This window comes from Vulpes lagopus, chromosome X (genome assembly GCF_018345385.1).
Source record: "Vulpes lagopus strain Blue_001 chromosome X, ASM1834538v1, whole genome shotgun sequence".
Taxonomy (NCBI): Eukaryota; Metazoa; Chordata; class Mammalia; order Carnivora; family Canidae; genus Vulpes; species Vulpes lagopus.
In genome coordinates this window covers 38,991,828-39,016,831 of record NC_054848.1, presented here as the reverse complement: position 1 = coordinate 39,016,831, position 25,004 = coordinate 38,991,828, and the positions used below count along the sequence as shown (strand labels likewise).

Sequence of the window (25,004 nt, the reverse complement as noted above, 5' to 3'; positions counted from 1 at the left end):
CCTCAAAGAAGAAGGAAATCTTGTCATTTGCAACAATATGGATGAACACGGAGGGCATTATGCTAAGTGAAATAAGCCAGACAGAGAAAGATAAATACTCTATAGCATCATGTGTATGTAGACTCTTGCAGGGGGGATTATGGGTATGATGGGTATGTTAATTAACTCGATGCGAAAAATCCTTTCACGATGTATATGTGTATCAAATCATCACATTGTGCAGTTTATCTTACAATTTTGTCAATTACACCTCGATAAAGCTGAAAAATAAACTCCAACTCAGATTTATGATTAAATTTAACCAAAAAAAAAAAAAACCTTCAAAGAAACAACAATAACAACAACAACCCCGACACCTCCATCTCTACATAGGCCTCTTTTTTTTTTTTTCTTTTTGCCTTTCCAACACAAACTCTGTGCCATAAAGCCATGGTAGACAGTAACATCTCTTTATTAGAATGACCCAGGAACACACACATACTCTGTCAGCCCCAAAAATGATTTTATCTGTGGCCTCTTCTCTCCATTCAGGACTCAGCCCAAAAAGCTCTTGCTCAGAGAGGCCTTCCTCAACTACTCTTGTTAAAACAGTATTTCCCTCACTTTGCTGTCTTAATTATGATCTTGTTTAATCCTATGAAGGCAATTCGGGGACAGGGCCCTCGGGGTTTGTAAGGTAATACTATATTATTTCTACATTTATTAGCATGAAGACTTCCAAAAGAAACTGACTGGTTACCTAGCAAGCAGTAGCCACTAACTACATATGACTATTTAAATTTACATTTTAAAATTCCATATTCATAAAAATTCATATAAATCAGCTGAACCATAAAAAAAGTAACTTTCTATAGCTAGGTAGGGGTGGAGGGAGGCACTTTTGCTTGTCTTAAATTTTCACCTGAAAATGAAAACCCTTGTTATTAAGTACTGGAATAGAGATTTTTTTCTATCTTTACATAGGTTTAGTGTCATCTTTTGCCATCTAATAATTATACATCTAATAATAATACTCTGCTTGCCTTGAATTCTGTTCTTGTTTTGTTTTAATCTTAATGGGAACTAAAATTCATCAAATGAAAGAAACAATGAAGGGAGGGCCCTGTCCCCACAATACCTTCACAAGATTAAAAGATTAACACCAACAACTTCTCATCAGAAACAATGAAAGGCAGAATAAAATGGAATGTAAATTACAAAGTGGTCAAATAAGATAAATTAGAATTCACCACCAGCAAAAACTCTCATTAAAAATAAAGGTGAAAAAAAAGTAAAATAAAATAAAATAAAATAAAGTAAAATAAAAATAAAGGTGAGAGGGGATGCCTGGGTGGCGGTTGAGCGTCTGCGTTCAGCCCAGGGCATGATCTTGGGAGTGCTGGGATGGGGTCCCACATCGGGCTCCGGCATGGAGCCTGCTTCTCTCTCTGCCTATGTCTCTGCCACTCTCTTTTTATTTATTTATTTATAAATTTAAAAAATTAAAAAATAAAGGTGAGAATGGGGTGCCTGGGTGGCTCAGTCAGTTAAGCACTCATTTCTTGGTTTTGACTCAGGTCATGATCTCAGGGTTGTGAGATCAAACCCTCTGTCAGGCTCCACGCTGATGGATTCTCTCTCCCTCACTATCCCCTCAAAAAAAATAAAATAAATAAAAGTCAGAAAATTTCTGCTTCAGCTAGTAACAGACCAGTAATCTAAGAACTAGAAAATTTTAGGGAAAAAAAAATTCTTGTTTTGAAGGCAGCAGAGAACTCTGACATAATGAGAACAGAAAGAGTTAAGACTCCAAACTCCAAGGAACGAACAACTTTGGAGAGGGAGTGGATTTCTGTAGAGGCTTTCACCTGGGGGCCTTTGCTGATTTGGCAAAAATCAGCAGTTGACAGGAGGCTGGGATTACCACTAGCAAGACTGATCTAACAAGATGATGTAATTTTCACATGCAGCTTCTCAAGGTGGATAAAATTCCAACATTAGTAGGGTATCAAACCTGAGTGTGCATAAATTCTTATTCAGTGGGCATGCACGCATATATGTGTGTGTTGTGTGTTGTGTGTGTTGTGTGTGTTGTGTGTGTGTGTGTGTGTGTGTGTGTGTGTGTGTGTGGTGGGGGTACAGCAGATGGAAGTGTCCAGAAATTTGATGTTAATTTTTTTTAGTTAGTTTATTTATTTATGAGAGAGAGAGGGGGGGGGGGGTGGAAGGGCAGAGACACAGGCAGAGGGAGCAGCAGGCTCCGTGCAGGGAGCCCCACGTGGGACTCGATTCCGGGTCTCCAGGATCGCGCCCTGGGCCAAAGGCAGGTGCTCAACCGCTGGGCCACCCGGGCTGCCCTGATGTTAATTTTTTTTAAACACCCTCATGTTGGCCCTGAAAACAGACCTTACAAAATAGATGTACAAACGTAACAGTGCTTCTCCCCCCCAAAAAAAGTTATAAAATATTTTGTGTAAACTTTGGATTATTTAATATTTTGCTTTCATACCAACTTATAACTGATTTTCCATCCCACTGCCAAGAGTAAATGTCTATGTGGTAAATCACACACAACTTTTATCACACAACTAAGCAAAATCTGCCATGCATCAAAATAAAATGTTCTAAAATTAAACTGAAAAGGTTTTTTTTAAGTATAGCAATCATAAGAGGATTGGTAATGAGATCAAGAGGTGACTTTAACATGCCTTTCAAATAGTGACATATGGAAGGGATATTTCAATCTGAAGAAAAAGCAAAACTAAAAACAATGCATTATCACAACTATCTATGAATACTTTGCAAAAAAAAAAAAAAGAAAAACTAGGTATCCCACATCAAGAATAAGAGAAATCTTAAATATAGTCATTTAAGGCTGCAAATAGCTCAAGATTAGAGGCAAAACCTATTAAGTGAAACTTCTTCATATACAGCAAGTACTGTTTCACTAAGCAAAATCTTGAACACATTTAATGAATATAAAATATATGAAAGAGATAATGCCCAGAATCCCATTACATTATATGTATGTCTGACTTCACTTACAATAACACGGGTGTGATCACTTTTGCTTAAGTAAGGTAAATTAAAACACTTACCTGGGTTTCATATAAGTGGGCAATGTGAAATTGAACTGCAAAGATGATGGGAAATAAAAATCAATACCAATATAGTAATGTTTGGGGTAAATTAAGAATATAAAATGTCAAACATAAGCACGGTCTACACTACAGAGATTTAAGTGATAATGAGACACAACTTTTATTTTTAATAAAACAGAATATACAACAAACACTAAAGAACATGAACATAAGATGCCACATGTGCCACATGTATTCATTGTTGGTCATTATCAAATTTTGTCAGTGTAATTATTAACATTAAAATCTATAGCAAGTAAGTTAGTTATATTCCTTAGAAAGTTCAAAATTGCAAGATGAAGCAAATAGAGAAAACTCTTATAATCTATGCATTTCAAACATGGTATTTAAAAACCAAGTTCCAAGTCAATAAAGTACAGTAAAGCCACCATTTGATAAAAAAAACATTAAAGCCAAAGAAAGCCTATAATTCCTTATACCATATTTCATAACATTTATAAAGAAGTCATAAAGCAGGATGATGCTAGTAATAAAACACAGAGGAAACTAGCTGTTGCATTTCTCTATTGGTTCTTCAGAATTATTAAAGGAAAAAAAGGTCAAAAACTACTTAGAAGGCTAGAATAGTAAATATTCCCAAGATTAACAAAAATATGTCTTGAAAATCAAGTAAGAATATATATCAGCTTCTATTTGTAGTTCCCCTGATATTGCGCATCACCAAAGTATGAATGACTCAAAAGCAACAATGAACCAGAAATCAGAATTGGATCCTAGCAACAATGAACCAGAAATCAGAATTGGATCCTAGCTACTTCAATACTATAATTTTCATTCTTCAATGATAACTTTCTTTTTTTAATGTTCTATCTACCTGGATTTCATAGCTGGATTTCAAGGAGTCTGGGAGTCTTTCAAAGTTATATGCAAAATGTTTATGTAGATCTTTAAAAACAAGGTCCACACAGCTATTGTCAAGTATTCACTAGGGGATACACAGCAAACTGTATCACTGATTGCCCTAACTTTAAGATTCACCTAGGAGGTCTGTTAAAAATACACATTCCTGAGATTCTGATTCAGTGAGCCTGGGGCATGGCCTGGAAAGTTGCGTTTTTAATCAGTTCTGCAAGAGATTTTGATACCTATACCCTAGACCAGCACCTGGGAATAACTAAGCTCAATAATCATAAAGAACAAAACAAACAAAATACATAATAAACTTTAAAATCCAACATTCTTAGATCGAAAGTAAAGTGCTATATCTCTCCATAAATAATCATTAAATATCACACGTTAACTAATCAGAGGCAAAACAAAAATATCTTTAGAAGATGAAAAAGAGCTTTTCATGGAAAACACATAAAAATAAAAGTTCTACATACATAAATATCTCCTCTACCTACATCTGTTGAGGGCTTTTCTCATTTTCCACTCTCCTCCCTTGAGATTCCTCTAACATAGCTCTCCCTTGAGATTCCAGTCCAAATCTCACCTTACATCACTGGAGGAAGACTGGATTAAGGTTAAGAGAATGAGAAAGAGATCGAAAATCTACACTTATTTCCCCCAATCTTTTTACTTTTCTAATAAACGTGATAAGGAAGAAAAGAACAGCAACTAGTTAGCATCCTACTACCACCCCAAACTTCCTCCAAGCTCGGTCCCTAGGCTCTCCATCTAGGGCTTTCCTATCCAATGAATTACTAAATCCAGTGCCGTCTTTTACAGTGTGAAAACCACCACATATTGAAATTCTTAGAAGTCATCATCTAAGAAAAAGCTCCCCTTGGTTAAATCTCAATTAGAAGTGGAATTTTTTTAGAAGTGGAAATTTTTAACAAATATTACTATAAAAGGTTCTGAAATTAAACTTTATTCAGAAACTATACATTATTTTTAAAATTAAGAGAATTAATTAAATCTAGAGGAAACAATTTTATCCCAAGGGGCCAACATATAATGAAATCTCACATCACCACAATTCTACTTTTTAAAACACCAAAACTTTAACTAACCCTTCTTTAAAAAGTTCTAGAACCCTAAGTGTATCTATTTATTTTTTAATTGCATAAATGAACTGTGCCATAAGAGAATTATCTCATATAGACATTTTATAAAGCTTACTTTACTTTCTATAATCTTCTGATATTTGTAGTATCACAAAGTAATATGTAAGATTTCAAGGAATAGTTAAGGTCTGTGGCATACAGAAATAAGTAATGATGTTAAAAATTCAGAGAGAAATAAGCTTTGCAAAGATAATAAAAGCCTGATACTTAAATAGTAATAATGTCTGGCTCAAAGTAGGCAGTCTACATTTGTTAGTGCTCTGTGAGACATCAGCCATTACTGTGGTTATCATGTAATCATGCAGACAGCCTAAAATAAACTACCCAAATCAACTGAACTATAATGGCCTAATCTCTCTAAATAAAGCATGTTCCCTTCCATCACAGTAACCAGCCTTGTAGCACAGAAAGTCCTGAGTCCAGGCAAACTCTTCAGTCCTAGGCAAAACAGGACGTGGGTCACCCTCCCTCCTATTTTCTTTCTCAACAACGAAGAACAGAGACATAGTAAACTTGGAAGATATATTCATTATGGTTCAAATCATCTTCTTCACATTCAACAGGAAGTTTTCTGCCCAGTGGTGCTCATTCTACAGATGTAGGTGTTTTCCTCTCAAGCAAGAGCAATGACCTACAATTGAGATTTAACTTCAACGGAGTAGAATAAAATGAAGATTTACCAAAATATTCAGTTTGAAATTTATGAAACATCCCTCAGAAGTTATCATTCAAACTGACATATCATTATGAGAGTTAGTTTTAAGGTACTAGATGAAATCAATTAATGAAAAGGAGTGGTTTTCCTATTCTTGCATAATTAAGGAAAAAGTATAAATTAACATTCAATAAATATATCAGTAGGTTAAATTTTTTCTAATCTAACCTCATCTTAGAAACTAAAATATTGGGCAGCCCACGTGGCTCAGCGGTTTAGCGCCACCTTCAGCCCAGGGCGTGATCCTGGAGACCCGGGATCAATCCCAGTTGGGCTCCCTGCATGGAGCCTGCTTCTCCTTCTGCCTGTGTCTCTGCCTCTCTCTCTCTCTCTCTCTCTCTCTCTCTCTCTCTCTCTCATGAATAAATAAATAAATAAAATATTAAAAAGAAAAAAGAAACTAAAATATTGCTGCACTTCTTACCTTCCCATCATTTATTCTGCAAATATACTGATCAGTTTAATTTAAAGAAAATAGATGGGCACCTGGGTAGCTCAGTTGGTTAAGCCTCTGCCTTCAGCTCAGCTCATGATCCCAGGAGCCTGGGATGGAGCTCCATCTGGCTCCCTGCTCAGCAGAGAGTCTGCTTCATCCTCTGCCCTTCCCCTTGCTCGTGCTCCTTCTCCATCTTTCTCTCTCTCCCCCTCTCAAATAAATAAATAAAATCTTTAAAAAAGAAAAAATGAAAACAGAAATATTTTGTTTTCTCAGGAAATTGCCCCTCGTAGAAAATATGAGATAATTGGTCTGGTTTAGATGATGATTTAATCCACACCAGGTCATAATTCACATACTATCAAGTTACATCCTAATTCCTACAGCCTTTTCATGTATTCCATCATTTTCTTAGCCATTCTTAACACTGCCACTGCTTTTCACTTAATGCCATTCTCTAAGGTTAGAACATGAGTCACTTAAAGCAAAACACTTCCTAAAACCTAGAATCCTCTGACCTAAAATTTTAAGAATGATTCAACTTTTTATATATTATTTTTCAAGAAAGAAAGTTTTAAAGAAATCCAGCTTGAACCCAATAAATATCCTTATAAATTTTCTTGGCTACTTTACAATAAATATGCCAACATACACTTATTGATAAACCTATCATAATCAAACCAATCTGCTTTGGGAATGAAACATACACAGAAGCAGAATATAACTGAAGAAAACCACTATATCAGAACTGTTTCTCACACACATTCTTTTTTAATTAATTGAAAAATGTCACTTCAAACTTTATATATATGATGTGTAAAACGAGAACAAAAAAAAAATCAAAGGATGCATTCATAATTATCAATAATCTTAATGCCACAGACCCGGAATCAGTGAGGTATCACATAAGAATCTTTGTATACTCATTTTTCCTAAAAGACTGGCAAACTCTGCTTTTAATCTCTCAAGTCATCTACAATATAATGCACAAATAATCAATTTTGTTCATTAGTGTGGACAATTTTAATTCAACAACCCAGTTCACTGGCATATCTATTTTAGACACAGGCTGTTCACAATAACTGGTCTCACATGTTCCATTTGTACAAGTAGCCATGGCAACCAATACAGTTAGATTCAACAATTCTAGAAGAAAAATTACATAGGATTTTATTACTATCATCATCGTCATCATCACTACTATTATTATTTGCCATGAGGTGATCTGAATACATGTAGAAAACCATTACTTAAAAATACTTACTTTCAGCATTGGACAAAGTGCATGGATTGCAGTCAACCAAAGCTAACTGAAAATGCTGCAAGAAGAGAATGAGAAAAATCAGTGTACTAAATTCAGTCATATAAATGTGTCCTAATTTTCAGGTACATTAAGTCTGACATAATTCATGAAAACTACACTATACAAATAAAACATATTAGACAACCAACGAGAATTACTTTGTACATTTACTGTTGATGACAGACAGGCTGCTGGGTTACTTTCTTGAGACAGCCGAGAATGGAGAATTAACTTTATGAAGTTATCTTATGTATAATTTTGTTTATATAAAAAAAGCTTCAGAAAGTCTTCAAGTAAATAGTACCAGTTATAGAGGAGTTTAAATAGTTTATTATTTAAAAAACTGAAAGTAAAAGTTCAATGGTATTAATGTCAGAATACCACTGCTTATCTCAAAATAAGACATAAACTTTAGAAACAAAATACTATGATAATAAAGGGTAAAACTATCTACCCTTACTGATTCTTCAATAATCATTGTATTTGGTGCCTTTAGAATTATTTGAAATACTACCAAGAATGCCTCAAATAGCCTAATAATCATTGTATTTGGTGCCTTTAGAACTATTTGAAATACTACCAAGAATGCATCAAATAGCCTGTACTCAAGTTTCTCTTTGAAATATCATTATCTTTTTAGGAATGCAGAAACAGTACAACTATTTATTATATGTGTAGGGAATATTAAACCACTAATAGTTTACAATATCCACTTCAAATAACATATCAGCCTGTCCAAAAATACATGTTAATATTCAATGAATAACACTAATTTCTAAGAACATAAATCACGATCAAGAACACTAGATGAAGGAAGATGAAGAAAGAAGAAGGAAGAAGAAGGAAGAAGAAGAAGGAAGAAGGAAGAAGGAAGAAGAAGACGACGACGACGACTAGATAACAGGGATGCCTGGGTGGCTCAGCGGTTTAGCGCCTGTCTTTAGCCCAGGGAGTGATCCTAGAGCCCCAGGATCAAGTTCCGCATCAGGCTCCCTGCATGGAGCCTGCTTCTCCCTCTGCCTATGTCTCTGCCTCTTTCTCTGCATCTCTCATGAATAAATAAATAAAAATCTTTTAACAAATTAAAGGAAAAAAAAAAACAGAACACTAGGTAACATTTGACATCTACTTTATCAACATTAAACCTAAGAAAGAAAAACAAGTACTAGAGTTGGTATAAAATTCTTACAATTAAAAAAAAAAAAAACCTCCTTGAACTTTTCTAAAAAAATATTTCCATATATGTATATTCAAATTTTCTGAGTCCCTACAAGATTTTAGCACTAAAAGTAATTAACAGCCAAAGTATAAATCCAGTTTTAAAAACTGACCACAATAAGCTCATTCTTATCCACAATCTAAGTATCTAAATAGTTGTATTTTTTTATAACTACTGGACAAACTGAAAATTGATATGCATAATGACAACTTCTAGATAGAAACTCAAAAAGCTTTCTTATCAAGAAAAATAATCATTAGCAAGCCTTCAGGACTATATTTCAACGTGGAATGAACAAAACTGCACTTGGTCGACTAGAACCCTCAATTAACAAAAATAAACTAACGTCAGCTACCCAGTGTTTTACTTTAAGATAGATTAGAAAGCATCGTTTGGTATGAAAACAGTAGCTATCATATTCCTTCACAAATGTCTGTTATGTGCAAGCATAATTAGGCTAGCCTACATCTGCAGTACTCTTTAAATTTTAAGGGCTGTAATATTCTGAATGGGCAAACTACTAACAAAGTATGACCCTTAAATATTAAATCCACTCAACAAATATTTGTCAAGTATCTATAATGCCTTTAAGACAATGCAGGCACTAGGAATACAATAGTCAACAAAACAAAAGTGAAAGTTTATTTGTCACAGCTAAGTGAAAAAAACATCCAACATCTGAACACTTTAAGAACTGCTTTTATTAAAACAAAACAAAGCAGCAAAGAACTGCTTTTATTCTCCCTTGAACTAAGCGGATTGTATATATACTCAAACATTCCTGGAGTCTGCTACCACAGCAAAAGAAACCAGACTATTTTATAGAGTACTTGTATACCTGGATCTAATATAACACATTGTATGTCAACTGTACCTCAATAAAGAAAATAAAAAGTGAGCACTATGAAAGCAAAGCATGCATTATAACCAATTGCCTTCCCCTGGACAAAAATAGCAGCAGTAGGCACACATTCAGATTATACTACATTTCTGAGTCTAGCCTATTCTGTCAGCATACGGAGAGAAGACAGACCTTTTCTAACTGAATCATCAAAGCATACAAACTGACCTGCAAAGAGGAAGTCTTCAAGATGGCGGTATTTTAGCTTTACTATTACCATGATATCTCACAGAGAACAGAGAGATGTATAATTTGAATTGTCTAGACTGTATTTCATCTATCAATATGCAAGGTTCTGCCATGAAACCTGGCAGAAGCAATTCTGAACAGTTTTATGTAAGTATTAGTCAATCTTAAAAGCACCAATGAAGGCACTGATGTATCATTTCAAACCACAACATCGGGCAGCCCAGGGGGCTCAGCGGTTTAGTGCCACCTTCAGCCCGGGGCATGATCCTGGAGACCCAGGATCCAGTCCATGTCAGGCTCCCTGCATGGAGCCTGCTTCTCCCTCTGCCTGTGTTTCTGCCTCTTTCTCTGTGTGTGTGTGTGTGTGTGTGTCTCTCATGAATAAATAAGTAAAATCTTAAAAAAAAAAAAACAACACGTCATCAATACAGAAAAATTACTTGGCAACAGAGTACGTAGTCAAAAACACGCATGTGAGAATAAAGGAACTTACAGAATAATTGCTAAATATAAGAAACTAAGAAAAGCCATATAAAACTACCCCATATAAAGAAAAACAATGGTACAATTTCCAGTAAACTGAAGAGCGATGAGGGACTGGGGTGGGGACGAATGACCTCAGAGTTATTTCGCGTATCTAAACCAGATGCAAAATAGATGTTTCTATTAACATATATAAGTCAGCATAAGTGACTATCAATTACAATAATCAGCCCCAAGATCCGAAAATACCATGGTATAATATCCAGCACCCATCCCTGCAACCAACAGAAGCAGCTAGGAAACATCTGCACCTCACATGAAAATACTGTAGTATGGGAACTGACTATTGCAATGTGAAATAGTTACTACATGGTAGAGGCTTCTGAGTTCAAAGACTACATACAAACCTCAAGGCAGAAAGCATTCTACAGAAAATTAATTTCCAAGCAAGATTTACCTAACATGTTTTTTTAATGTTATGGTGATTTTCTTTTTATAGAGCACTTCTGGTCCAATTTAACAAAAAGGATCTATTCATAACAATTTCTGTTGACATCTTTATTACTAAAGTCACTTTTTGTTTTAAAAGCTTTTGACTTGTTCCATATTTCAAAATAACTTGATAGCATTTTCCTTTATATAGACCAAGGAACTTGATTTCTGTCTGGAGGGGGAGAATCTATATTCATGTAATTAACATGTAAAACTCGGGTTTCAAAACTTTATTTCTCTTTAAATTGTTTTACTTCTACCTGTATAGTCTGTATCACAAATCTTTTCAATTGGAGAACCCTTCAACTATATTCCCAATCCTGAATACAAGGAATGATACAACTCTTTTTTTTTTGGGGGGGGGGGGGGTTAACAAATTATGTGTGTTTAAGTTTTTAAAATCTGGAGCAATGTTTGGATTCCAGATCCAACCTTGGATATTCTGACTTGGAAGGCTGGGGTTGACACCCTGTAAACCAGAAAAAAAAATTTCTACAAGTTATCCCAATGCACAATCAGGGTTAAACGCCACTATTTTTAAGTTTTTAAACTGTGTACTTGCCCCCAAACTTTACTTCAGACAATGTAGACAAGATGTGTGTAGTCGATACTATTGTCTCTATTCAATTAGGATAGACACAGCCTTTTAAGAATGAAATGTTGGCAACACCAGGCATTCTGCTATGGCTAAGCATCTACAAGTGAATACATGGCTCACTTAAATTAATGTTCTATTAGAAGCTTAAAAGAGAATTCCATAACGAAATCCAAAAGATGTAGATGAGAAAAAAAGAAAAGAGGTACTTCATTCAGCCTGAGGAAACAACTTGTTATTTTCACCCAGCCCTTATGAAAGAGTTTCAATGGACCATTTTAAGTGAGAAATGGGAAGGAATGTCATGTACTCTTGCAAGTCAAGTGATTTTTTTTTTCATTGTTAAAGAGAGCCACAATTCTAGAAGTATTAATTAAAACCAACAACTTCATTCCTAAACCTAATAGTCGATGATAAATGGATGAGTCTAGGGAAATGTCCTGGGATATGATGGTACTTCAAGGATTTGCTCTTTGAAATGAGATACAGAACTGAAAGTAGAAGGTTCTGATAGGGCTTAGGAGTCACACTGTTAGGTAAGCTGATCTGATTGAGGTTCTTTCAAAGCCCTCAAACTCAAGTTCTTCTGATTCTCTGTAATACAAGGTTATTACAACATTTAAGGAGAAACTCCACTCCACACAAGTAACTAACAGTTTCCAACCTGGTGTTTCCCAAAAATATCCTTAACAAAAAAAGTAAAACAAAAGACACTGTATACTAAAGATGTTCAAAATCTTCTTCTCACAACGCTTCTTTATGGCTCCACACTTCTGTCTATATCCAACATTTGATACTCTTCAGGTACCTCCAACTCAATATACTCCCAAAGGACTCATCACTACTCAGATCTTTCCACCTCCCAATCCCAAAACCTTCTACTTTCTTTATTGCCTACTTTAGTTAACAAAAAAAAACGAATTAGGCCAATAAATAAATAAATAATCTATTCCCACAATAAATCAGTTAATAATTAACTCCTTAAGATCTATAGAACTGGAGTGGCCTGGGTGGCTCAGTCAGTTAAGTGCATGCCTTGAGCTCAGGTCATTATCCCAGGGTGCTGAGATTGAGCCTCAAGTCGGGCTCCCTATCCAGCAGAGTCTGCTTCTCCCTTTCCTTCACCCGCCCCCACCCTGCCAACTTGTGTTCTCTCAAATAAATAAAAATCTTTAAAAACATTTATTTTTTAAAAAATCTATAGAATGTATTACTTCTCATCCATCTATCCACTGAAAACCCAAATATCCCATGGATCTTGCTCATCTTTTTTCCTGTAAGTGTCCTACCTAGTCTCCCAACTCATTTCTATTGTACTTTATGAAAGTACAGGTATGCAATTAACTAGAAACTTTAAAACACCAGTTCTAGTATGTGTCTAATCTGTGTACACAAATGGTCAGAATAGAGGATGACTTCTTTCCCAAGTTCTTTAAATCTAGTAGTGTATGATTTGTTTTTACATCAAAATTAAGACAGATATTTACACCAATAACAAATTCAAGATGAACATGATATATATTTTATAAAGGGAATAAAATGCTGTTTTGGAACATAACTTCTTCTTTTTCAAATGTGGTATTGGATACACTGAATGTTTCATAAAGTTGCATTTGAAGACCAAGTACTCACAGCATGAATTTAAATTGTTATGGGTAAACATAAAACAATTACATTTTGATTAGAAATGATTTCTTGTAGTTAAAATATATTTGAAGGAGAGAAAACTGAACTCACCCTAACTCCTTTGTATCAAAGAATGGTGACTGCACATCTATGAGTAGTCATATCCTTTTCAAACATGCATTTTGGAGAAACTGAAGTACTTCTGTTGTTTAAACTACTTCAAGCTTAAAAGTATATATGTAATAGAACAAAGGGCAGAAATAAGTATCAAATGGAAAAACAAAACTGAGCAGAGTGAAGTGGAGAGAGCATTATGAAGTGGCAAGATATACCAATTAGGAGATCACCTCATATCAAAGAATAATATCTAGGAAAGATTAAAAGGTAAAATACAAGTTGAAAAGTAGAGGGAAAAGGAAGCAGCAGAACAAAATGGACAGAAGACAAAGTAAACAGTAACAACTATCCTTTGCCAAAAGGAACAGTGATATTACATTCAGGTGAAGCAGAGTTCCACGCTGCTGGGAGAATTACGGAGATGCTGTTTAAAGGCACAAACTTGGAACTAGTGGATAACTAAGTCCCAGAGAGCTAATGCATAGCACAGAGATTAGAGTCAACAATACTGTATTATAAACTTCAAAGCTGCTGAGAGACTAGGTCTTTATTGTTCCCACCACAAAAAAGAAATGATAATTATGTGATGAGACAGAAGTGCCACCTAACCCTACAGTGGTAAATCACACTGCAATATATAAATGTATCAAATCAACATGTTGTACACTTTAAACTTAGACGATGTCATATGTCAATTATATCTAAATAAAACAAATTTTAAAGAATTCAAATTTTTAAAATGCCAGCCGGAAGAGTTAAGCTATTGAGCACTATGAAGTATTAAATAGGGCAGGGGCAGGCATGGAGAAATAACAGCAACTTTCATGATCTTCAGACAACTGAACTAATAAGAATACGCTGTTAAAACTTCAACAAAGAAATATTACAGATATTTTAGAAACCTAAGGCACAGTTAAAATTAATTAAATAGCTAGAATTCAAATTCTAAGTATATTTATAATACATAGAGTTCACAGTATCTTAATTAAATGCAATGATTTATATATTCTACATTAAGAAATAAAATAATAAAAGACAAGAGGGATTTTCGCAGATTCCAAAAGTGGTTTCTCAAAGGAAATCTATATCCTCGTGCCTTTACTTATTCCTTCTGCCTTAATATCTTGGCATAAAAAATATGACAATAAAACTCCAGAGTCCACAAAGGGTCTAAGATCAAATCAGACACCTGGAAATGAAGTAGTTCCTGGAATAGAGTAAGGTAAAAAGCAAGTGGAAATGGTATTTCACTCAGTAGTTTCATGCTGTGTATAACAGTAGAGGGGAGACAAGCTGAATGAACTGGTGAATGGGAATGTTTGGAGAAAACAAATGCACTGCCAGTTTGTCTAGAAAAAAAATTCTGTTAAAAGGTGATAAATAAAACCAGCCTCTCTGCCCCTTCCCAATCTTTCCAGCCTACCCTATGATATGCATTTATCATTTTATAGCCTCTTCCATTTCATTTATCTATTCAAGAAACACTAAGCACTTGGTATAACGCCAAACTAACATCCAAGTCTCATTTGAATTCAATCTATTTCCTTCACATTGTCCCTGCAATTCTCATCTTCCTCTTCCTTATTAACCCCTTCAAATCAGCACTTATCATCTTTAAATACCAAATAATAAGGGAACTTATACTGGTATCCAGCCAATTATCCACAGGCCCAATTAAAAAGCCATACTCTTTACCTTTAAAATCCAAAAAAGTTCCAATGTTGTCATATTCCAGGCAAACTTAAATATATAAATAGTAGGGAGAATTTCTACATCATCTTCATTAAATTAAGTAGATTCACTAGCATTGACTGACTGAAGAATATGGGTGTTATTACATCTTATTTTGCATTTCTTTCTTTCACATGAGGGAAATAATTAAGAGTCTACCAGGATGTAAAAATTAGAGGCATGTGTTAGAAATGACAAATACCCACCATTTGCTTCAACGTGGATGGAACTGGAGGGTATTATGCTGAGTGAAGTAAGTCAATCGGAGAAGGACAAACATTATATGTTCTCATTCATTTGGGGAATATAAATAATAGTGAAAGGGAATATAAGGGAAGGGAGAAGAAATGTGTGGGAAATATCAGAAAGGGAGGCAGAACATAAAGACTCCTAACTCTGGGAAACGAACTAGGGGTGGTGGAAGGGGAGGAGGGCGGGGGGTGGGGGTGAATGGGTGACGGGCACTGAGGGGGACACTTGACGGGATGAGCACTGGGTGTTATTCTGTAGGTTGGCAAACTGAACACCAATAAAAAATAAATTTATTATAAAAAAAATTAGAGGCATGATATAAAATTATTTATCAAAATTAGAGTACTTTTATTGAAGTAATGATCATACACTTCACCTCAAATATATAACAAATGTAAGCAATTATCATTAACACCATTAAAAAGTAATGAAATAAAACTCTGAATTAATTCTATGGTGTTAAAGAGGCAACCAAACCTACCTGGGGGGCAGATATTATCTGAAGCAGAGAAGACAAAACAACAAATACCATGTAGTAATGTCATCTTGGAATGGACTCTGGTTCAAATACTATTAAACTAGTTAATAAATTAAGAAGTGGTACCTCCACCATTCACTAAACGCATAAATCTTTATTGGCCAATCTAATGGAAAAATAAGCTGGGCATTAACTTCACATTTCTGATGATGGGCACAGTAGCAAAAATAAAAATATTTAATTCTAGGATGGGAAAATGGATTTCATAAATAATATCTATTCTGGTCCCAAACTGAGGAGCTTCAGATATATTCAACAAACTGAGAACTAAAAACGGAGGCTGAAAAAACTTGCCAGATATTTTCATATACATATATGTGTGTGCGCATGTATGTATGTGTACATGTATATAAATTTATTGTTTATAATAATCTTGTAGAGTGGGGACAGTTACTCCAGTAACTACAGACACAAGGAGGGTCAGAAGAGTTAGGAATCGGGGCACCTGGGTGGCTCAGTGGTTGAGCGTTTGCCTTCAGCTCAGGGCATGATCCAGGGGGTCCTGGGATCAAGTCCCACATCAGGCTCCCCACAGCAAGCCTGATTCTCCCGCTGCTTATGTCTTTGCCTCTCTCTGTGTGTCTCTCATGAATGAATAAATAAAATCTTTAAAAAAAACAAAAAAAAAACAAAAAACAAAAAGAAGAGTTGGGCATTTTGCCCAAGGTCACACAATTAGTCATATGGCAGGATCTAATTTTAAACCCAAATTTGCTTGCTCTGAGAGGTGTTTACATAGTACCAATACAGAATGAATCAGTTTCGGAGATTCATTTTACCAAAATGTAAAAAAGTTATTTACCAGGGATATAAATAAAACAGAAGGTCCTGGAATCCATTTCAGGTGTAGGTGAAAATAAATCTATTATGAAAGTATACTGCATTTTATCATTGAAAACCTGCATACATTATATTCCTCTTCAAGGGAGGGAAACAAAATGAGTTGAAGACCTGATCTCTAATGGACATCAAAATACTTTTTACCTAACCCCTCACTCCTCCATCAGATAGGAACAGTGTATCTAGGGAAGTGAGCCCTGCTCAAAAACTGGCCTAAGAGCAACCATATCTTTAATAAGGAATCAACTGAGAATGGCCATATGGCCCATTTCTGGCCAATGAGATGCCAAAAGTATTCTTGAAGGGATCAACAGCAAGTCAGGATCTTTCTCCTTTATGACATTATGATCAGATATTTACTAAGCACTGATCATACGCCAGCACTATACTAAGCACCTATAGTACCACTCTCTTTCTATATGAGACATGAAAACTGAATCATCTCACTTTGTATCCTGTAACTTTACTGAATTCATGTATTACTTCTAATAGTTTTTTGGTGAGGTTTTTAGGGTTTTCTACATTTCACTTTGATTGTACCCAGCAACCAGCCTTAAGAATAAGCCAACACAGAACAGAGAAGAAAAGGAATCCTTGATGAAACCTTGGATAGGCTGACTCAACCAATCTTGAAGGCTGTATTTCACATTATACAAGCAATTTTTAATTGTTACTTTAATCAGCTTCAATTGGGAGTTTCTGAGCATGAAGGCCGAAGCATCTATACCAATAAATATGCTTCTACAAAAGTTTCAGTAGCCAATCTACTTTAGGAAAACTGAAGGCCACCTAAGGAGAGAGGGACATATCATTCCTTCTGATTCCTATCTTCATTTGCACTAAATGCTAAGCACTTAGAGTACTACACTGAAATACCTCCTCCTTGACTAAAAATGATGATGTCTAAAATTCTCCTTTTGAAAACAGGGAATACTAGAGAGAGAAGCCTTAAAAGAAACCAATGTCAAAATGAGACAAAAATCAAAGGCAACTTTCTCATTACGGGGAAGAGAAATAGCAAGGACTCCTAAAATTCTTATCTATGTTCACACAAATGAAATAAACATCAGGATGATCATGAAGTATTTTAACAAGACTGTACTTAACATTTTTGCTACAATTGCTATGACCTGAAGGTTTGTTACCCTTTTTATGCCTAACAAACAAAAGTTGTACACAGGAAGTCTCTATTGAACCTGAGTAAGCAGCAATACTTCCAATTCATCATGGAACACTGTCCAATACTGTTGCCCCTGATTAAAAAGGATTTTAAGTATTGCCACCTTCATGGAAGCAGAGCTTGGCATCCACAGAATTATGTAAGACACCACTATACTGATGTTCAGAGAGCCAAATTCTATAATATGGGACATTATCTGATTATTTTTTCCACTCAAATATATTTCCAGAGCAACATTTACCAAACTGCTATCAAAAACATATCTGCCAAACAGAACAGTCATATTATGACAATATTATAAAGGGATCAAATAAGTTCACTTTATATTAGACATAATAAGAATCTTTGTTAGCTAATATATACTGTGAATGGCCAAGAGGAGGTTAAAATACTCAAGGTGGCATATCTGAACTTATTTTCCATTTCAAATCCACTCACATCCCATAGTATATACAGTTGACTCTTGAATAACACAGGTTTGAAACTCCATGGGCCCACTTATATATATATATTTTTGCATAAATGTATTTTCTCTTCCTTATGATTTTCTTAACATTTTCTTTTCTCCAACTTACTTCATTGTAAGAATACAGCATACGATACATATATGTGTTAAGCAACTCCAGGTTATAGATGAGGCTTTCAGTGGGTTATTAGTAGTTACACGCAGGTTTTCAACTGGGGGGGGGGGGGGCGGAGGAGGCACATAACCCCCACATTGTTCAAGGGTCAACTGTTTGAGAAATGCTGCTCTACATTTGAGGAAATCTAGTAATTTCCAGGCATCCTTCACTCTCCACATTACCTAATTTTACCTTCGCGCCAATTCCTCAAACTGCACTTACCTTTGACAACTGTGTAATCGAAATACTTCACGATCTACTTGGTTTTAGTGTTTTTGGTTATATATCACTCTTTCATATCAACACTGTTTTTTATAAACTCATGAAAGATAGAAACAGTAGTTGCATAATTGTCTACTTTAAAACTCTAGAACAATTAAATATACCTTTAAAGAAATCTTCAGTAGTGCCTTCTTAGTGAATTCAAATTCAACCTACTGTAAAGTCTTTATCATTCTTTATCTCCCTCCCACCCCCATTTCAGGATTAAGATAATCTGCAGTGGAGACTTAGAACATGGCAACCATTATAGTCTTAAATTCACAAGAATTTAAACTTTTTCCTAGAACTCCTAGTCCTTCAAAAAGCAATGCTTTTGCTGTATAGGAACACACTATTTCTATGAAAAGCCCAGTAAGACCTAAAGTGATGGCATAGACAGCACAAGAAACTCAATTAAAAAATTGAGAAATATCAAATTTCCACTGAAAGTAAAATATTTAAACAACAATATATTATCTTTTCCTAACAATGTTTATATTCACGAATGAGCAATTCAAATGATTTGCAGAGAATACTTTTTTAATAATTTAGATATGGGATGTGTCCTGCTGGTAGAGGTTGACAGAATTCTAGTGAGACCCATGCAAAGAAATAGGCCAGGTTGGGATCACAGATACAGCACCATTAAGCAGCTGGACCTGACCTATATAGTGGCCAATCATTTATAGTGGACTGATTTAGATGTCCAAACTGAGATTGAAACATTCATTCTTTTCCTGATGACAGACTTCAATTAAAACTTAAAAAAAAAAAAAAAAAAAAAGTGTAATGGTACCATCAGTTACCTATGTCTTAGGATCATAACTACTTTGTACCCTGAAACCCAACTTTGTGTATCTTCCAGTTCATAGCTGATAAAGCAGTTCTTTCACCTAAATTTTCAAATTTTCTTTTGAAGTGCCAATATAAATTCCAACATTTCTCAATGCTCTAATATTTAACAACAATCCATCCCCCCCAAAAAATGCACAAAATGAAACATTGTATCTTGGAAAAAACTCAATAACCTACCTTTAAACTAGACTCATAGTCTGTATTCACTTTGAACATAAGCCCAAGTCGTAAATGAATTTCCTTGGCTCGACAAAAGCTGGGATCAACATAAAGCACCTCCTGAAATGCTTTAATTGCCCTGAAAGAATATAGACATAAGATATCTTAACTTTTTAACACTTGCATGAATTTTTGCTTGGTAGCACAGTTTAACTTCTGCTTTATGTAATACGGTTTTAAAGAAAATGTGTTTTACATGAATGTATTAAAAAAAAAAAAAAGACTTGGAAGTGTACCAGGGTCTTTTATATAATTGAATGTATATCATCTAATTTAAAACAGGAGAAGGAAGATCAGATGAATGTATAATCAATTATTCAAATAATACTTTATGGCTTAATAAAATTCTCAGTTTAAATAACTGATTTTTTACTGTTTCTGGAACTTCCTAGGGGAAAGAAGGGTGGGACAGATAGCTTCGTTTTTTAGAGAGGAGAGATTAATCTTGCTTCTAGTCTATTCTGTAGGAATAAGTCTTCATTTTAAAACTGTCTTTCATATTTAGATTTATAATCCATATGTACCTTATTTTTTATATGGTCTGAGGTCAGATTTCATTTTTTCCATATAGATATCCAATATCCCCTGCATCATTTGTAGTAAAGACCATCCTTGCCACAGCTCTGCAGTGCCACTTTGTCCTAAATCAAGGGTCCATATTCACATGAGTCTGTTTCTGGGTTCTCTATCATCTATCACTTTCCATTCGTTTATCAGTCTATTTTTGGCCCAAATTCACAATTTATCTTTTATAAATGGTCTTGATTACCAGTAGAGCAAATACAAGCATAAGGAACACTTTTCACTGAATATGTATTTTCACTGAATATGTATTTTATACACCTTAATTTGATCATGTAAATATACTACCTACTAAAAAATAAAATCATAAGGAAAAATGTCTACTTTGAATTTTGAAAATTGTAACACCAGCTAGAGCAATATGTTGAGCATCATTTTAAATCTCTCCACAGTATTTAGTTAAGACTTATTCCAAGTACCAGCTAATATATTCTTTGCAAAGCTTTTATCAGCTATTCTCTGCCTCTACTTATCTTAAAAGTGGCTATTTAGAATCTTATACAATTCCAAAAGAAAAGTCAATCTTTTATATGAAAAGTTGAAAATACTGTTAACACAAAACAGAGCACAATACCCTCTATGCCTTTTAAGTAACTTTATTTTGATTTATGCATTATCTATTTCCCAAAAAAACTATGTGGGGCTATGTACAGGTTTATTATAAAATTAAGGGTTCCAAAGGGTAATGTTTATCATGAGGGGTGAGAACAGGCCTGGCATCAGATACTTTTATATCAGGTAAAACTACTTCCTTACAGAAGAGAAGGCTGGGATCTATGTTTTAGATACCGTTTTAAGTGGGTGGGTGTATATGTGTTTTATTATCTGATGCGTACAGGTAGAAGAGGGGAGTCAAAGACCTGACAGAAAAGAATTGGTGTAAATTACCATTTTCATACAAAGGCAGCTTTCTGTTTTTCTCAGACTTCAAGTTACTCATCTGCATGTTAAGAGGCTCTCTTTGTACTTTTCTCAAAGCTTTCTAATAGGAGGAGGTACAGGGCAGCCTCTGTTAGTCTCCTGGTCGTGATTAGTGCTACCACCTTCTACTAATAAAAGAGGCAATTGTTGGGGGTTGGGGGTTAGCATATAAAAGGTTAGGAAGAGAACAACTACAGGTGTAAATGAGGCCAATTAAAACATGATACAATTGAGAAAGGGTATGCAGAGGTTTGGGGAAGCTTTTCGGCTAAGAGCAATTTTTTATTTCTTGATCCAAATGATAGTTATGGATGTTTATCTTACAAATAACATGTTAAGATGTATACTTCTATTTATACATTTTTAAGCATGTTACATTCTCTAATAATAAAAATTGAGGATAATGCTTCATAAAATCCTAATGAACCTTAACTTATGAGATGGGTCAGAAAACTCTCTTGTGGAATGTTCAGAACTAAGCGATGTCCACACGTGCCAATAAAAAATCCAGGCAGGCCTGAGTCAAAAATATGAACGAAAAAGAAGGGAAGTGGAAGACAGCGAAGAAAAGAGAAAGAAGAAACTAAGAAAGAAAAACTGTCTAAGGAAGGGCATGTGAAAGAAGCAGTGAGGAGAACACAGAGTGTCAGTAGCAAACCCTTGGGAGAAATTATTTCCTACTCTTAGTTTCTATTTCCGGCCTTCCCTCTAAACCCTAAATTTGTAGATGTGTTTTACTCCATAGGTACGTTTGGTGCAGACATCTTATCCAAGTAGTTCACAATGTCACACAAGTGCAAAGAAACATAGGTTTAGGAACGCCTGGGTGGCTCAGCAGTTGAGAGTCTGCCTTTGGCTCAGAGTGTGATCCTAGGGTCTGGGTTCCAGTCCTGAAGTGGGCTCCCACAGGGAGCCTACTTCTCCCTCTACCTATGTCTCCGCCTCTCTCTGTGTATCTCTCATGAATAAATAAATAAAATCTTTAAAAAATAAAAAAAGAAACAGGTTTATTTTAACAAGTTTTTTATATATGTTAACACACTGAGAATTAAAAAAAATTAATCTATATGCAAAAACACATGTTCCAACATACTAGTCTGGGCTACCCTATATTTATTCCTTAAGGACTACTGAAAGTGCCCATGAGGGGCACCTGGGTGACACAGTTGGTTAAACGTCTGACTCTTGAATTTGGCTCAATTCGTGATCTCAGGGTTGTGAGATCAAGCCCTGTACTGGGCTATGTGCCCAGGTTAGGGTCGGCTTAAGACTCTCTCCCTCTGCCCCTTGGCCCCCTTCCACAGCTTGTTCCCTCTTTCTCTCTCAAATAAATAAATAAATCTTTTTTTTTAAGTGCCCATGAGATGGTGAGGCCAGTCTATATCGAATTATCAAGTTCTTCTCATCGTTGTTTCAAAGTATTCCTCAAATTCATTACCTTGCAGACCAAATCTTCAATATCTCATGACTAGATTACTGAAATAGATAGGCTCTTTTAAGGACTACCTTTGCTCTGCTCTGGCATACCTATGTCTCCTCAAACATGTGGTTCCTGTAATAGCCTACTGACCACGATACTCTAAGTTAATCTCTATGTAGCATTTAAGATCTGTAAACAGTACCCAGTACCTATTAAAATCTATTCCCAGTTATGACCCAACACTGTTCTTCCTCAGCTGTGACCTGGCTATTTCAGGAATTTCTTCATGCAAATACTGGCCCTCCTGACTTCACTGCTTCTCCTCAGAAGTCTCCTGATCTGAAATATTTTCATTCTTCTACTTTACCCTAAACCCACTATTACCTGAAAGACTGACCACCCAAACTCAACACCAACTATTTTTTACTTAGTGTTAACCAGCTGTTAGGTCCACTTTATAATCAAATCATTTTATTCTCTGTGTAGTGGTGTACACTATCTCCAGTTTTTCCAAATGGCCTATTCCTTGAGGTCCACACTCCTCTTTTATATTTAATTGTCTAAATAACACAGAAAATGGTTAACTTTAATAGATGTTTACTAATGCCATCACTTTTATAGTTGGTTGACTGGGCTTCTCGTAGGGGCAGGAGACAGCAATGTTCCACAGTCTACATACTGAGCTCCTCTCGTCTAACAAAATATATCTAGGTTCATTTTCATTTCCATTTCTAAACTTTTTACCCATCTTTCCAGTGTGCTTCCTCAGTTTTTCCCCACATTAGGGGGGAAAAAGGAAAAAAGTGTGTGCCTGTATGTGTGTGTGTGTGTGTGTGTGTGTGTGTCTGTGTGTGTGTGGAGAAAATAGGTACCATTCAGACTACATTCTAATTTTGGTCATTTTACCACGTGCTTATCTCACCAAACTGCATGTAGCCAGAGCATGATCTCGGCACCACAAACTAGACTAAAAACATCAACACATATAAATTCTGCTTACCTCAGGATTCTGATGAAACAGAATTTTAGAACATAAGAAATGGCTACCCAAAACTATAAAATCTTTTCATGATACAATGCCTGGAAAGGTTTATAATTTTCAAATATTAAAGCATATTCTCTAGCAATAATTTTAATAGTTTTGGTGATATAAAACACTGCATTTTTGGATTTTGAGAAAAAAATGCCAATAATAATTATGCACAGCATAATTTGTTTCTAGAAAGTCATTAAAAAGAAGAGCTTCCTCAGGACTTTACCAACCATAGTAAAAATAATGATACTAACTAAACGTCCGCAGCAGTTTCAGTACATTTGGAAAGAGACATAATAAAATTTTTAACTTTTTTAAGGCTAATATAGCTGAGTCCAGAGATTTCCCTCAGGGATATATGAAGGGATAAATGGTCTAATACCGCAACATTTGATACTAATAAAAGGGAGAATATTCTAACTCTAAATCAGTAATAGCATGTAGACACACAAGAGACAGATAATTCCATACATACATGTTAGGAAATATAGAGGTTCCTTTTAAATATGACAAATGAAAGATTTGATGAAGTAATCAAAGAAACAGGTATGGCAGGAATTTTAACAGGTGGAGATTGTAGGAGAAGGCAGACCAAACACTGTAAATGGCACAAAATTACATAGGTAAAAAAATGCTCAATACGGGGTGCCTGGGTGGTTCTGTTGGTAAAGCATTTGCCTTCAGCTCAGATCATGCATGATCCCAGGTCAAGCCCCACGTCAGGCTCCTTTGCTCCATGAGGAGCCTGCCTCTCCCTCTTTCTCTGTCTCTGTCTCTCATGAATAAATAAATAAAATCTGTTTTAAAAATGCTCAGTACGTTTTCAAGGAAATGTTAATACAGTGTGACTGACAGAAAAAAAATGTATTTAGTGGAACAGTAGGCTAGAAGGATCTTTTGAGGCTGAACCAGAAAGGACCTTAAATGTGAGGGTAATTTAGAAATAACACACAAGGGTTCTTCATATTATTATTTGCTAGTGTGTTACTTCATTGCTTTTTTTTGGTTTTTCTAGTCAGTCTTCATTTCATCATCCCAGACAGTGAAAGATATTTTTTCCTTCCCCTCTTGCAAAGATGTATGTTTTTATTCATAATTTCCCTGAAGCTTAATTAGCCCAAGCCCTTCCAAATTCTCTCTGGCAATCTATGTGTCACTGGTAAGCATAACTTTACCAAAACTGCCTTAGTTAAATGCTGGTTTTGTCAAAACAGAAGCGTACATAATAAACAACACATGTTAACATGAACTGTTTCATTTTAATGGAACTAAAACTTTTCATCTAAGAGCATTATTTTGTATTATGATAGCTCAAAAATAT

At 35.2% G+C, this 25,004-nt stretch overlaps 1 protein-coding gene across 8 annotated transcripts in view; it reads right to left on the bottom strand.

Annotated features, from left to right (window-relative positions):
• The window catches only part of KDM6A (lysine demethylase 6A), a 214,842-nt gene that overhangs the window by 88,882 nt on the left and 100,956 nt on the right, over positions 1–25,004 (bottom strand). For all 8 annotated transcript variants that reach the window (XR_005985746.1, XM_041742245.1, XM_041742247.1 and 5 more), the window contains exons 6-8: positions 19,686–19,806; positions 7,568–7,622; positions 3,078–3,112 (exon numbers count right to left, since the gene is read on the bottom strand). Coding sequence is in view for 7 of the 8 variants with exons in the window: in XM_041742245.1 (XP_041598179.1) it covers positions 3,078–3,112; positions 7,568–7,622; positions 19,686–19,806 (211 nt within the window). In the remaining variant the exon portion in view is untranslated. The remainder of the gene's footprint in view (positions 1–3,077; positions 3,113–7,567; positions 7,623–19,685; positions 19,807–25,004) is intronic.